Genomic DNA, 15,574 nt, shown 5'->3' on the forward strand with positions numbered 1-15,574 from the left:
TATACAGGAGGTGTTTAGGTCAAGGATATTACCTCTTAATGCTTTCTATATATAAGCATTTATAAATGTTTATGTCGGGGGTCATAAAGAGTTTATGTAGTTATGTCAGCTTAGCATTACAGTGACAGAAAATAGTGTATATGTCAGCTGACACTTATTAAAGGAAGCATTTATAGATGTTTTTGTACCTGTTATGTCACCTAATCACAAACTGTTTGTCAGCTGACAGTTATCGATATAGGTATGTATACGTTTAAGAGATTTACGTCAGTTGTTGGGAAGGGTTTACGGCATGTAGCACTATGAACACTACTTGTAATTATTTGTCAGTTTAAAGCAAAAAAAAAGTCATCTTCATCAGCAATTAATGATGAATAAACTCATCATATTCGGCGTGGAAAAAAACACGCCCCTCCCCCCCCTCGTATTAAAATGTATATTTATAAATATAGAAGCATTTTTGATACCTACTGTAGGACTGTGTGAATGAAACGAAACGTTGAATGCAGAGGAGGATCATCGAGACGTGTCGTCTGATCTGGATTTGTTTGGTCACACAATGGTGGAAAAGCCTCTGTTGTCGTGTAGTCCGTTTTCACGTGAGGGGGGGAAAAAAAACTCATTTCACGTGAGACAGACGCTCAGCTCTAAATTGGTTCTCGGGAGTTGTGGCTCATGGCCAGTCTTTTAAATCAACGTTTATGTCCTAAAGACACCCTGAAACGTATGCACGTGTGTTTAGCAACATTTCTCGTAGCCTAACAATCAAGTTTAAGACTTTTTTTTTTCAAATCTGGCCAGAAATCACATATTTACATACTTTTTTTTTTTTTCCATCAGCGCAGTGGCACTGATTTCTGTATCCAAAGTTCGCTTCTTTGCTTTTGCACTGGAGCTCCGAGGCTAATGTTGCTAACAAGTACAGGAAACCTATATCTACCAGATTAGCATCAACTACATTTTGGGGGGGAAAAACCCCAAACAAATAAACAGAAATACCTAAGAACATTTCTTTTTTTGCTTTAATACACTAAGCACTGGAGAGAGTTAGTCAAAATTAGCATTAGAAGAGCTAAGCAACCTCGGGTGTTATGAAGGTGCTTTATAAATGAAAGATGTTGTTGTTGTTTGTTGTTTTTTTTTGTTTTGTTTTTTTTGCATTAGCCTAATTCTGTGTCCGTTTGGTAATGTTTTACAGGAAGTTTATGGGAAGGTGCAGTACAGTTAGTGCTGTTTGGTGCTAACATAACAATTCACAATCCCAACGCTGACGAGAGGAAATCAACATTAGCATTAGCATCGTCATGCCTTAGCATGATCATGCCAGCAGCTGCTTTTATGTTGTAAATCATCATGAATTATCACGATTATAATGACTTCTTCCTTAGGATTATACTAAGACACACAATTCTAATCCTGACTGAGAGATTAAAGGTGTGGTATGTAATTTTAGGGATCTCTGCTGTCCCTCAAATTAAGCTGAAAATAGATATGCCTCATGGGGTGCCTTGGAGGGGAAAGGGGAGGAGCTGAGCAGCTCGGTTCCAATAAGGGGCGGGGCTGGTTTCCAGGCTGTGAAAATGACAACAGAAGCCTGAAACAAGCAAACTAAGAGAGATCCATTGCATGGCAATATTTGAATTGCGGTATTTTCTAAAGAACCTTTAAGCGTAGGAGAAGATTTATGGTTTAGAATTATTTTTTTTTTTTAAGTTACAGACTGCACCTTTAAGGTCAGGCTTTATGTAGGCACTGAACTGTGGTAACACAAAAACTACACTATATCAGGAGGAATCCTGGAGACATTAGAGACATTAGGCAAAATAAATATACCTGGTACAGCAAAAAAGCAAGGTGTATACTGACTTATTTCTAATCAGGCACGGTTTAGACCGTGTGTCTTATACTTTAGAGTAAAAAATTGTCCAGAAAATGCGTCAACGTCGTTACGCAGCTTAATAAAGTGACACATATCCTTTCACGAGTGCTTTAAATCTAAGAAGCGATCTAAGATCCGAGCTGTGACAGGCTGATTTAAACACAGCGTAGCGAGACTTTTTGTGGTGCTTTGTAATGGTGCTATTTCTGTCTTTTTCTTTCATTATCTCAAGATTAGTACTTTTATTTTAAAAAAAAAAAGAAAAAAAAAGTTAATTGTATTAGAACCTTGCTTGAGGTAAGAAGTAACATGAGAGCTAAGATATTTAACAGGAATCTATGTTATCCGTCAAATTATTTGTGGGGGAAAAAAACAAACAAAAAAAACGTACGTAATCAAGTCATGCTAGATCCAAAACACATGGTTGTTATTGTTGTTATTGTTGATGTGACCTACTTTTTTTTTTTTTTTTTTTAATTTTTATTTTGTTCTGCTTAATATGTTACACTTGAAGCGTGTTGATTTTGACTCATATTAGTAGACGCAGTCGGACGTGGTTAGTTTGAACAAATGTTACGTTTTTGTCGTTGTGTTTAAAAATGCTATTGAAATAACTTCATGTACTGTAATGTGCATCGGATGGATATGTATGTGCCCCTGAAGTGTATGTAGACCAACTAAAATGGAAAAATAAATACGACGAATAAAGAAAATCGTGTATTGTGAACAGAGGAAATTTGGCGTGCGCTTCCTTTTTGGTATGCTGTTTAATATTAAAAATGCACTTTGCTTGTCAAATCTCTCCAGTTACAGCAAACATTTAGATGTTGCGTCAGTCACGTTGTCACAGGTTAATTACAATACTTACAATAAAGCATAAGTAGAAATACCTTCATGTATTATTAGTGGAAGTCCAATTCAAAATTCATCCACTTGAGTGAACATATGAAAGGATCATTTCTAAACAGTACAGTAACAGTCTTACATGTGTAATACTTATTTAACATGTACTGTATAGGACTTTTATGTACTACACAATTTATGAGAAGAAGTTCATTCGCTTGAATCTGTATAACTCGAATGTGTGCACTGAAGCAAGTGCTTAAAATTATCTTAAAGGGGCGGTTTGTAAACTTTAGAGCCCCTTTAAGCTTGTCTGGAAACAAACAAGGTTTCTCCCTCCCTCCCTCCATCTCTGACTCCACCCCCTCTTTTAAAACTGTGTGTCTCTCGTGTGTTGCCTTTTAAGGTAAAGACCCACACACTGAGAGCAGCTCTGTTCTGGATGTGGGTGGAGCTAGTTTCAGGGCCAGAAATATTTGAACAGAAGCTCCGATTCGAAAAGAACCCCACCCCCACAAAAAAAACCGCAAATCTGGTAACATCGCAAATCTCGTTCGTTTTTAAACGATACAAGTATCATAGCAATAGCAAGTCTAGAAACCACATACTGCACCTTTAATTATAAGAAGTGAAATTCCATTCTTTCACATAGTTGATAAAAGTAAGACAGGATGTTAGATAGGCATAAGTTGTGTCAGAAAAGGAAGTTACCTGCTAGGAAACTGTGTGACTGTGTGTTCTGGTCAGCATTACGCACAAACGCTTTAAGCACATGACTCTTCGTCAATGCGTCAAAATAAGCCTGAATAAGCAAAACTTTTTACGCTTCGCACGTTTTATCTAAAGGATGATTCACGAATCAATCGTTCATTTTAAATGACCCTTTAATGAGTCTAGCACACACAATAAAGTCGAATAGTGTTTTACTTTTGCTGCTCTGCACAAAAGACTTCAAAAGCTACCCCCTGAACAGTCGACTAGTACAATTCACCACCTAGATGCTAAACATAAATGACACTCCACCTGCCCGCATTCTTCCCTTCATGCTATTGCTGAATGTGTGGTGACTCAAATGCAGATCTGATTCGCAAAAAGGCGAAATGTCGACGTATCGTATGGGGTGGTTACGATACGGCTCTTAATACTCAAATACGGCATTTAAGTGAGGGATTCATTTATGAATACTCTGTAATGTTCTACTCCTGCTTTACTTTGATGAGTGTAGTGTGAGACCGAGGGCGTTGGGTGGAGTCCCGGTGGTTTCAAACCGCCACTGAGTGTTTTGCTAGTGCTCGTACTTGACTCTTACGGCTTCACACAGTCACACCAATCCGATCTCAGCTTCACGCAACGTTGCCTTCTTTCACTATTCGAGCCTTCTGAAATTGTCAATGTTGTAAAATCTCTAGTTTTGTGTGTGTGTGTGTGTGTGTGTGTGTGTGTGTGTTTCTCTATTTGAGGTGTAACTGCCCCTGGGAGCAAGAAATTATTTGTCATAAGCGACGGCTGGTGGTGATATTAGATGTGAGGGCTGTAATATAACAGATCTATTCGAATTAAACATTTGGACTTATTGGTGCCGTAATAAGAATGATGTGAGGCAAGTTATTACACACACACACACACACACACACACACACACACACACACACACACACACACAAAGCCAGGTGCAGTCATGATTTCAAGTCTGTAATGGAGCTTTTCTGGATTTATCCTGCGTTTCTTTTGAATACTGAACATGCCGAAGGTTATCGCCCTTTCTCTCACCAGAAACACACTACTGTCATTTTGTCCTCGTGTGTAACTTATATTTTGATTTGGACGACGTGTGCTTTGTACATCTGCCGTTTCTCCTCCACTTTGTGGCATTTTGAGGCAAAAAATAGGACGCTTCTTTATTTCAGGCTTATCTTTCAAATATTCTGGCCCAGAAATTAGCTCCGCCTTCTTGTTGATACATAGCCACTCAGCTCTGCCTCTTTTCCTTAAAAGGCATCTCACAATTTTAACAGAGGTGGTGTGTGTGTGTGTGTGTGTGTGTGTGTGTGTGAGGGAGCTGGGGGGCTGGGGTTTGGAGCGTGGTTTAAAGGAACGACATTTCAAAATCTAAAAAAAAAACAACAAAAAAAAAACCCCAAACTGCCCCTTTAAGACTTAAAGCAGCTTTAAGCGTACTTTGACTGTCATTATCTCTGTGATGAAGTTCTGCCTAAAGGAACACGGGTGAGGGTGTGTTCGGTATTGCAGCTCGTATGTCACTTATTCGCACATATTCGCAAACAACATGATGCTTTCTCACACTTGGCTGTGTGCGTACGTGTGTGTGTGTGTAGGCGAATGAGGGGAGTGCAGCTCGTTGCAGCCACAGTTCTGCTCTCATGTACGACCTGTGGGAGGATGAGGAAGTGTTGGTGTATTCAGAGTTTGCCGGAGTTTGAAGCGCTTCGCTTAAATACGCAGAGTTTGATTTAAAGGGTAAAGAGTTCAATAGCGATGGAGAGGTGTTGACAGGGCACGCTGGTGGATTTTCTCACAGGCATAAACACACACACACACAGGAATACATAGAGAAGAAGGTGTGTGCAGGTGGACAGAGAGAAGAGGGCTGACACGATGGTAAGTATACCTTGGGATTATTTTGTTAAGAGCTGACTGTGAAGGTTAAAACCTGGGATACGAATAAGTCAACGCTCATTAGATGAAAGAGCTGCACATCTTTGAATGTATGTTGCTTCCCGTTCTGACGGTCCGTGATATCAGCGGCGATCTGAGCTGCAAGAGCAGTAGTGATGTCAGGTCACGGTCACTTCATTTCACACGGTACTTCTGCCAGTCATTCATTCATGCGTTCATTTTATCCTAGAAGTACGTACAGGACGCGGCGAGTTTTAAAGCTCTAATCGGTCGCGCTCGGCTCGATTGGGACCAGGATGCAATCATTCGAATACAGAAGTATTAAGCCAGAGATGACGAAAACTGTGATTTTCACCTCCTTAAATGGAAGAGATACAATATTTCTTTCCTGTTTCTTGTTTTCAACAGGAAGTGATAAAACCGAGGAACTCTCCACACCCCCATGACCACTCTTCCACTGATTCAGATATGAATGCTGTATGATTGTTAGCTTTATGCTTCCATAGCTGCCTGGGCACGAGAGATTCATTCACATTTATTAACAGCACACACTCTTGCACTCGTCTTGCTGCAAAATATGCGTCTGTTAATAAGTCGATAAATGTAAACATGGACTCAAATGGTCAGGTGGGGGTGGGGGTGGGGGTGGGGGTGGAGGTGGGGAGATGAAGCGTACACTGGCCCACCACCAGGGATCGTTATAGGTGTGTTGGGGTTTGGCCCAGCCACAAAATTTTAGAGATGGAGGTGAGGCGTTGTCTAAAGAGGATGTGTGCATCGAAAGGGAGTTACGCAAGAGCACAGAGGGAAGTTGAGACGTGTGTTTCAGAGGCCTCAGCACTTCCTCATACGCGTTGGGTTTGTTTCTGGAGCACAGGTTTAGCACACAACAAGCATCAAAACTGACCTGCAGCTTACACCTTAGCATTCAGTCAAATAAAAACAGCGATGGTATTGATCTTCCCTGAGGTGTCTTATAGCTACACGCCTATGTTTATCCTTATATTTACACTCATGTATGACAATGATTACCTGTCCTTTTTTTAATCGCACTATTTTCTTAGCAATTTACCAGTACATCTGAGAGAAATGTCGATGTTCGTGAGAGTTCTGTTCTTCTCATTTTCATCGTCACTGTGCCTTAACAGCTAAGTGCTCGCCAGTAAATGATCATTTTAGCTGTACAAACTCTTCACTTGGCAAACACAACCGAGAGAGATGCTAGCTATGCTAGCTATATACAGTACGTGCTAGCTAGTAAATCATTTTTAAATCAATTTTTACCCGTTCAGAGCCTTTTCTTAGCATTTTACCCATACATCTGAGAGAAACGTTGATGTTCCGGACAGTTTTGTCTCATTTCCACCGTCACTGTGACTTTACATTGTGTGTATATTAAAGATATGCTCACATGTTTAGGTATAATATTGCTTGTACAGAATCTTTACTTAGCAATTTGCTAACACATCTGAGGGAAATGTTCACTAGCTAACTATTCTAGCTATATACGTGCTAGCTAGTAAATCATTTTAAAATCCATTTTTACCAGTTCAGAGCTTTTTCTTAGCATTTTCCCAATAAGTTCTGAGGTAAACATTGATGTTTTTCGACAGTCCAGTCTCATTTTCATCATCACAGAGCCTATACATTGTTTATATAAAAGACTTAATCGCTATGCGCTAGCCAGTTAATTATCATTTTAGCTGTACAAACACTTCACTTGGCAATTTGCTAACACAACTGAGAGAGATATTCACTAGCTAGCTATGCTAGCTATATACAGTACGCACGAGCTAGTAAAACATTTTTAAATCAATTTGACTAGTTAAGAGCCTTTTCTTAGCATTTTACCCATATATCTGAGAGAAATGTTGATGTTCCGAACAGTTTTGTCTCATTTCTACCGTCACTGTGTGTATATTAAAGACATAAATGCTTTGTGCTCAGTTGTTTAAGTATAATATTGCTTGTACAGAATCTTTTTTTTTAAGCGATTTGCTAACACATCTGAGGGAAATGTTAATAGGTCCAGTTTCATATTCACTGTTACTGTACCTTTACATATAAAGTGTTTATGTTTATATATAAAGAGGTAAGCACTGGGATTCTTTGTCAGAGTAATTACATATTATTTATAAATGTCAGGACTACATTTATTTGGCCTTTATTTACATTTACATTTATTCATTTAGCGGACGCTTTTATCCAAAACGATTTACAAATGAGGAAATACAAGCAAAGCGATAAATCAAGCAGAGAACAATACAAGTAGTGCTGCCATACAAGATTTATAATCGAGTTCTAGAGAAGCAAAGTGCGCAGAGTAGAGGTGTAAGAGCTAGAGTAATTTGTTATTATTTTTTTAAAGGATAATGTAGGGTTGGCATTTTAGGGGTTAGTTCGGTGCTCACGGAAGAGGTGGGTCTTCAGCTGTTTTTTGAAGGTGGTGAGAGATTCTGCGGTCCGGATTGAGGTTGGAAGTTCATTCCACCACTGAGGGACAGATAGTGTGAAGGTTCTGGAAAGGGATCTTGAGCCACATTGAGTAGGCGCTACTAAGCGTCGGTCGTTAACCGATCGCAGATCGCGTGAGGGGACGTAAGCCTCAAGGAGAGTGTCGAGATAGGGGGGGGCGCTGATCCAGACAAGGTCTTATACGTGAGCATCGAGGCCTTGAATTTGATACGGGTGTCTACAGGAAGCCAGTGGAGGGAGATGAAGAGGGGTGTGACTCGGGTTCTTTTGGGCTGGTCGAAGACGAGGCGTGCTCCTGCATTCTGAATCATCTGAAGGGGTTTGATGGAGCTGGCTGTGAGGTCTGAGAGTAGTGCATTACAGTAGTCCAGTTTTGATATGACAAGAGCCTGGACTAGTATCTGTATGGCCTGTTCGTTGAGAGAGGATCTGATTCTCTTGATGTTATACAGAATGAACCTATAGGACCGTGCAGTTGTTGAAATGTGGTCTATAAAGGTCAAGCTGTCATCAAAAGTCAATTTATAGTATATTGGGTCGCAGTAAACATTTTAAGCCTTGTTTTGCAGTCCTAATTTCCACAGTCCTAATTTCATTATGGTTATACGTTTCCTGTTTGGGTGACAGCAAAACTGTGAGGCTAAGGTAAACATTGTAGTAGTTTACTTCAGTTTAAAGTTGTTTACAATGGAAAAAAGAGTTAGTGAGCCTTGATAAGATGAGATGACAATTTAATTACTGATCGTGATGCTTTTTGACTCATTCAATTACAAGCCTTTTGCCCACACACACTGTTCTGTTTCCACAAATGGCAATCCTGATGAATGATGCAAGCCTAAATAGAGATGTGGTGTTGTTTTTTTCGTCATGTGAACCCTGCAGATCTTTTCCATGAAACAGTTTCACTACCAGCTAGGGTGACTTTATAGGGACCCTCAGTAAGGAAGAAAACATGTTAAGCGGGGTGGAGGGTTGGGAGTGGTGCTGAAATAGTAAAAATAATCAACGACGATACGGTGTGCTGCTGCGATCTGACCGGAAGCAGAGTTCCCGTTACCACTCTGATGTTGATTATTTTCCTTTGACGTCACACCTTTTAATCCATTTACTGTATAGTTACATCCAACGCTACAGAACGTCTTTGTAAACGAGTTAGTTCCTGGTCTCACACCAGCCTATGATCTTTTATTCTCTCGCGTATGTAATGTATAAGACAAAAATCACACCTTTTCATGTTACTGAGAGTCCAAAACTTCCTCTGTCCTGACATCTTCAGGAGACGTTAAAGCTACCACTTTACCTCTGGCTGTGACAAAGTGCTGAAACTGGAGACTCCTTACTCCATAAACATTAAATCAACACTAGTCTCCTTATAGAAAACTCCACCGTATCACTGACTGAGCTGTAACTCTAGAAACAATGACTTATAAGAAAGAGTGCATTAACATACTGTATAATGAAGACATATAAGCATGTGAATTATAACCCTGTCATGATGTGTGATTTCCCCTGTTCACACATATGAGGTCATATTTTCTGTATCTTCCTGTTTAGGCGCCTGTTTTTATGATGCGGTTTCTGAATTAGGTTGAATTAAGTTTCACACGTACACAGGATATTTTCTGTGTGCGCATAAAATGTACATATATCAAGGATAAACCCAGAACTTCTTTTTGTTTATTTATACTTTGTGCAATAAGCTTAAGATCAGAAAAACCGGTGCGACTCCGGTGGTATGGGCCGTTCCTGGCTTGAGTAATTGAGTGAGGTGTGTTTCGGCTGTGTTGTGGGAACACTCTGCCTCTTTTACATCACTGTGCAGGAATATAAACCACAACGAGCCTGATGTGGTTCAGAAAGAGAACATTTCCATGCCGTGAAACCAAACGAAAAAGCCTTGAGGCTTCGCATATGTAAGCCTTGGTACAGAGATGACTTACAAGAAGTACTCGCTGACTTTAAATGCCCTAGTATAATCACAGGTATTAAACAGTGGGTTTATACATTGAGTAATGTAATAAATATAGAATAAAGAAATGAATAAGAATGTAATGTAGATATATATTAATTACATTCAACGACGCGTGTAATATCAGTTAAACAAATAGATTTTTATTTATTTATTTATGCTTATAATTTAAAAATAATCTAATCTAATCTGCACTACTTAATATTTCAATTTAAATGGTAAGATTAAATAAAATGGTTAACGAAATATTTGAATAACCAAACATAACATAATATGATACAATATATTAGAATGGCCTTATATTTAATCATTTAGATTTAAAAACTTTATTTCTTACTCCTGTCATGAAACTGTGCCTTGCGAAAAATATTCAACCCCCTTAAAAGTCATCGGATTTGTCTGAAGGACAAATGACACACATATCGTTCCAACCAAAAAAGTTTTAAGCAGGCTCAAGCAGGTTCTCTTGTAATACCGCCTAACCCCCCTATCCCCCCTCCCCCTCCCCCTCCCCCCACTCCCCTTCAATTTGGACAAAAAGCCCTGAGCTTCTGAGGATCAAAAGCATCCACTGAGCGCGATGCTGCCACCACCACGTTTCACTGCAAGGAAGGTGTTAATAAAGGTATGGCCTGCGATTAGTTTGCGCCTTACATCGCGCTCTGAAACTTAACCCGAACCTGAACTCGAGCTTGGTCTCATCACGCCAAAAATAACCCCCCCACATCTTTCATACTTTTTCAGTCTTGATGGTTTTTTTTCTAGCCACGCCTCTCATACCGCCTTCAATGATCAGAGATCTTGAAATGGTTCTCTGGTGCACTTTACTCCATTCTCAGCTACGGTACTCTGTAACTCCTTGAGACGGACAGTTGGCCTGACTGTAGCTTCCCTCACCGGTCTCTGTCTGGAGTGTTGATGGAGGGACTTGAGTGGTGTGATGCCAATAATCCAGTAGTGCTTATTGTAATGTCCAACCTCTTAGATGTCATTTTACACCCTATTCCTAAATTATGCAATTCGATTACCTTATCTTTAACGCTCCTTAGAATGCTCCTTCGTCTTCATTTGCACTTCTTTCCTTCAGACTGACCGCGTCTCGAAGGACGGTTCAGCTGAAGGTGGATTTTGTCCAGGAAATGTTTTAATATTTCACAGATGGAGACCAATTACGTGAAATCAGTTGTGTCCTCGTTAAGATAATATCTCTCATCTGGAGTGTCTGCGAGGGGTACGGGTGGTGGTGGTGGTGCAGGGGGTAATTCAATACTTACACGAATAGCGTTTTTCAGTTTTTGATTTTCTTTAAAGTACTTGCAGACCGATAATTCATTTTGACAGGAAGAATACGCATATTTATCATTTGTTATTCCAGACAATTAAATTTTTTTTAATTGAATTTTTTTTATTTTTTTAAAAATATTTTGTTATGTAATGCACCGTGTTAACTAACACCACATTTCTGATCAAAGCATTTTTTTTAAAAATATATACTGTATGTATATATACTATAAAGCTATATAAATTGTCGAGGTATATACTGACAAGCGCTGTTTCCTGTCATCATTACCACAGTCAGCATAGCTAGGTGTATTTATAGACGAGCAGCAGTGTTTTTCTTCTGTTTAACTTCTGCAGAAGATATCAATAGGCCTCAAACTCACGCATGCCTCCACAGAATCTTACAACGCCAGCGTGATTGAATACTGAACATACGATGTATTGAAAGTCTTCGTGCAGCTTACATAAAGCGGATACAAGAACCGTATCTCCGTATATGACACAGACATACGGAGACAGTTGCATATTAATTGTGGGAACGATACTGCTTTGAGAAGTTTGAGATTGCAGTTAGTATGAATACTGCACATGGTTGTATACATCATGAGGGCTCCAGAGGTCAGATCCCGATGATGCCACAGCCACTCATGGCATGGAGAGGACAGAGTAAAACTGGCTGTGCTCTCTAGGTGGGTGGGAGGGGCATACTCTGTCTTCGTTGTCAATCAGAGCGACACTAGCCAATCGTAGGTGTCTGTGAGCTCATGAATGTGGAAGGGGGTAGATAGCGCTTTCCTTCGAGTGTGTATCTGTAGAGTGAACGCCAAGGCGTCTCGATATGTCCCGGACTGAGGACTGAGTCGTTGCCCTAGATGGAAATGAAATGTAATGTAATCATTGGAAATCATGCTGAATGGTAGAGCTCTTGGCCCCTAGGCTAATGGATAAAGGCAATGCCATAACAGCAGAGACAAAAGCAGCTGCTTTTCATAGTTTCATTTGTTGTTATCAGACCACGCGTTTTGAAACAGCTCATACAGGTACACGAGGTAGGATTCGCAGGACATTTCTGGCTGAAAATAAATAAATAAATGCAGCCGGAAGACACACGTAATAAAAGTGAGCGACGGCCTTTCTCCAGCGGAAACAATGTGTGACATCAGCTCATCAGAAGTGGTCACTGGACATGCTCAAAATGTCAGGTGTCAAGGTGTCAGCTTGACACCTTCACACCTCTTATGATCTGATTACCCAGGATGCCAGATTGGGGACTTTGACTCCTGGCTATGACTTTTGAACCTAAAAATGGCTTCCTGGTGCAAAAAAAAAACCCCTCCATGGTCTAAAATTCTCAACTCAGCTTTTTCTTTTGGAAAAGTTGTAGCTTGAGTTCAAATTTAGCGGAGGGGTTAAAAAGATTCATACCTTTTTCAAAAGAGCACGTTTTCCCATTAAGAAGTGTGAATGTAATACTTGTTCATTGATGATCAGTTGTGTTATTGATACAGATTTGTAGACTTTGGACTGTTTTAAATATAACTACGAAATAAAAGAGAGTGCAAGAGTTCATTTTCGATTATACTCGGGTATCCTGTCAGTCGTATAAAAAGCTACTCAGGCGCTTTCCACCTCAGCCCTTTGGTTCCACGACGCCGCGAGGCATAATGTCGTCCCAGTTCAGTACTGTGCCTTGCATGCAGTGACCTGTGGCTGAAAATCCAGCGGCTTTTAAAAAGAGGAATCAGAAATTTCACCTCTGCTCTTGGTCCATCTCTCACATTTCTTCAGACGCCTGTCTTGGTGTTCTCAATCACAAGGCGTTTTGTAACGTTCTCCTCTTCTTAAGCAATACAGGAAATGGTTCCTTTCCTTAGTATCAACTGGTCCTCTTCTACTGTTAGCCAATGTAGCGATTGTGGGTGATGGTGGTGGTGTTAAGATGGCGCAAATAGTCAAAACATCATCTATAACATCTATTTTAATCCCTTTACCAACTACATAGCTATGAATTTCATCCTCATTGTGATAAGTAATTTTATTAAGGTTATTTAACGCTAATGGAATAACAGTTTTATGGATTCAATCACAGTGTTTAAGGCTAAGCTTAGAGCTTTAAGCTAGCAGGACGTTTTCTGAATGTTCTTTTTCTAAGATAATTTGGTTCTGAAAATTGTTCCAACAACCTCGGAGCAATAATACTATAATCTCTAAGTGCTACTGAGATTTTTGGGTTTTTTTTTTTTTTTTTTTTTTTTTACACTCAGAACATACCCAATGAAAATGTTTGTTTCACGAAATTACTGGTGCTCTCCAGAGTGTCATCAAAGCAACTCGGTAACCTTTATATTCAATGCCGCTAAGTGTAGCTAGCCAGCAAGTTTTCGCTTACCAAAGAGGAATAATTCCAGTCCAATGTAATCCAATCCAGTCACTGATATGATGGGGGGGAGGGGGGGGGGTGTTAAGGGCTTTGTTCATACATACAACAACGGTCCAGTTGCTGTGATTCCAGTCATTGGTATTAGTTACAGTGATGTATCTATAAAACTCCTTCTGGTTGTTTTGGTCTATGTACCGTGCTGTGCATAAGCATTCCCCCCCTTAAACTTTCCTATATTTTGTAGTGTTACAACCTGGAACAGAACTGGGCTTAACTGGGATTATATGCCATGAATCTACTAAAATGGTGGTGGAAATCAGTGTAGTTTCCAAAATCAGCCGGTGGAGGTGTTATGTTCCCGTGCATCCGTCCGAGATTCTCCAGAACGAGTGGTCGAATGTTTGCAGGATTTGTATGGGATTATCATCAAAACCACCAGATGAACTGATTCGATTATGGAATTGATCCAAATAGGCTCAAGGTCACAACAAGGTCAAGTGTTTGAAATAGTTTTTCATCCATAGCTTCCTCCCTGTTTGACATGTTACTTACACATCCATAGTCAGGGACTCGAGAACTGGCTTTTTTGAGCATCTGTGCGTCTGTCCGAGATTCTCATTAGCACGATAGCTCCAGAATTAGTGGTCACAACAAGACCACAATATACTGTATGTAATAGTTTTTCTTCAATAACTTCCTTCCTGTTTCGGGTATTTGAGGCGTACAAATTACTACCCAGAAGGATTAGGCTTGTTGGTGGTGGAGGCATCTCCATCTATAAAGGTGACATAGATTTCTACTTGTTTAATTATATATATATATATATATATATATATATATATATATATATATATATATATATATATATATATATATATATATATGTATAATCATACCCTTTTCAAGAACTTCCAGACCAGCTTCTTGGTCTTCATGGTGCTGTTTGCTTAAGTATGTTCCAGGTTGTAACTCTATTCAACTGTTCAATTTCAAAGGGGGTGAATACTTATGCAAAAGTGCCATACCTCCTCACTCCAAGTAAACTCTGACAGTGTTAGAGCGTACGCAGGTTGGAAATCAGTGCGTGATTGTGAGTTTCTCCTACAGGCCAGCAAGTATCACTGGCAGAGTCAGAATGTCAAACAGAGCGGCGTGGACGACATGGTGCTGCTCTCCAAGATCACCGAGGACGCCATCGTCGAGAACCTCAAGAAGAGATACCTGGACGACTACATCTTTGTATCCTTTCCCCTTCAAGCCCAGCTTCACTGGCGCTACAGTTAAACGTACACAGTAGTGGAGTGCGAAAGTTTGCACCCCCTTTACCGATTAACTGACTGTTATTGGTTAGTTAGTCATGCCAGCATTTCGTCCTAAGCTCACCTCACAAGTTTTCACTTCTTCTAAAAAGTCTACTAGAAGAAGTGCCCGAAATAGATGTCAGTCAAGAATGCCAATCATTTCAGTGAAAGAGTACACGCTAGAGTTAGCGGTCATATAGTAAATCCGCTTAGCAACGAACCGCTCAAATTTTTACGCGGAAGGTCACAAACACGGAATACTACAGGGTGTCCGGAATCAACATCGGGAACCAATCGGAGTCTCTCTTGAAGTTAATACGACAAACAAACAAACAAATAAACAGACGCAAAATCTGTCCTGAAGACTTCACCATGGCCGGGAAAACTTCCCGACTGTTATGAAGCGCTGTTAAACAAACGCCCCCTTACAGAAAATGACACGTTATTTATTTTGTTAAATAATATGCTATATAATCCATTTATTATGAGGATTACATCATACAAATCCCTGTGTAAGCTGTTACTATGGAAACGCGCTAGAACGAGCGCGTTAATATAAACCTGTGATTTGCAGCTGCACCCGCTGGTAGTGATAGAAAATGAATCACCGCCTTCTGACCAAATCAGAATCCGGAATTCAGCAGGGCCGAAGAAAGCTCGCTGAACTTGCACTCATTTAAAAACAAAATGCTAATAAACGATGCTAACGCTGTGGTCGCTAGTACTCCGTGTCCGTCGTGTACTCACGCCTCAAATGTTTTCACTTCCTCTAACGGGAGCTGAACATTAACTAGAGGAAGTGATCAAAG

The 15,574-nt window shown here is 40.0% G+C and overlaps 1 protein-coding gene across 1 annotated transcript in view; it reads left to right on the forward strand.

Annotated features, from left to right (window-relative positions):
- Nucleotides 1-5,058: 5,058 nt before the first annotated feature.
- myo1f (myosin IF) overlaps nt 5,059-15,574 on the forward strand; it is a 35,545-nt gene continuing 25,029 nt past the window's right edge. The window contains exons 1-2 of the mRNA XM_053625765.1: nt 5,059-5,341; nt 14,572-14,703. Of these exons, the coding sequence (XP_053481740.1) occupies nt 5,339-5,341; nt 14,572-14,703 (135 nt within the window). The 5' untranslated portion in view covers nt 5,059-5,338. The remainder of the gene's footprint in view (nt 5,342-14,571; nt 14,704-15,574) is intronic.

The sequence above is a fragment of the Ictalurus furcatus genome, chromosome 5 (genome assembly GCF_023375685.1).
Source record: "Ictalurus furcatus strain D&B chromosome 5, Billie_1.0, whole genome shotgun sequence".
Taxonomy (NCBI): domain Eukaryota; kingdom Metazoa; phylum Chordata; class Actinopteri; order Siluriformes; family Ictaluridae; genus Ictalurus; species Ictalurus furcatus.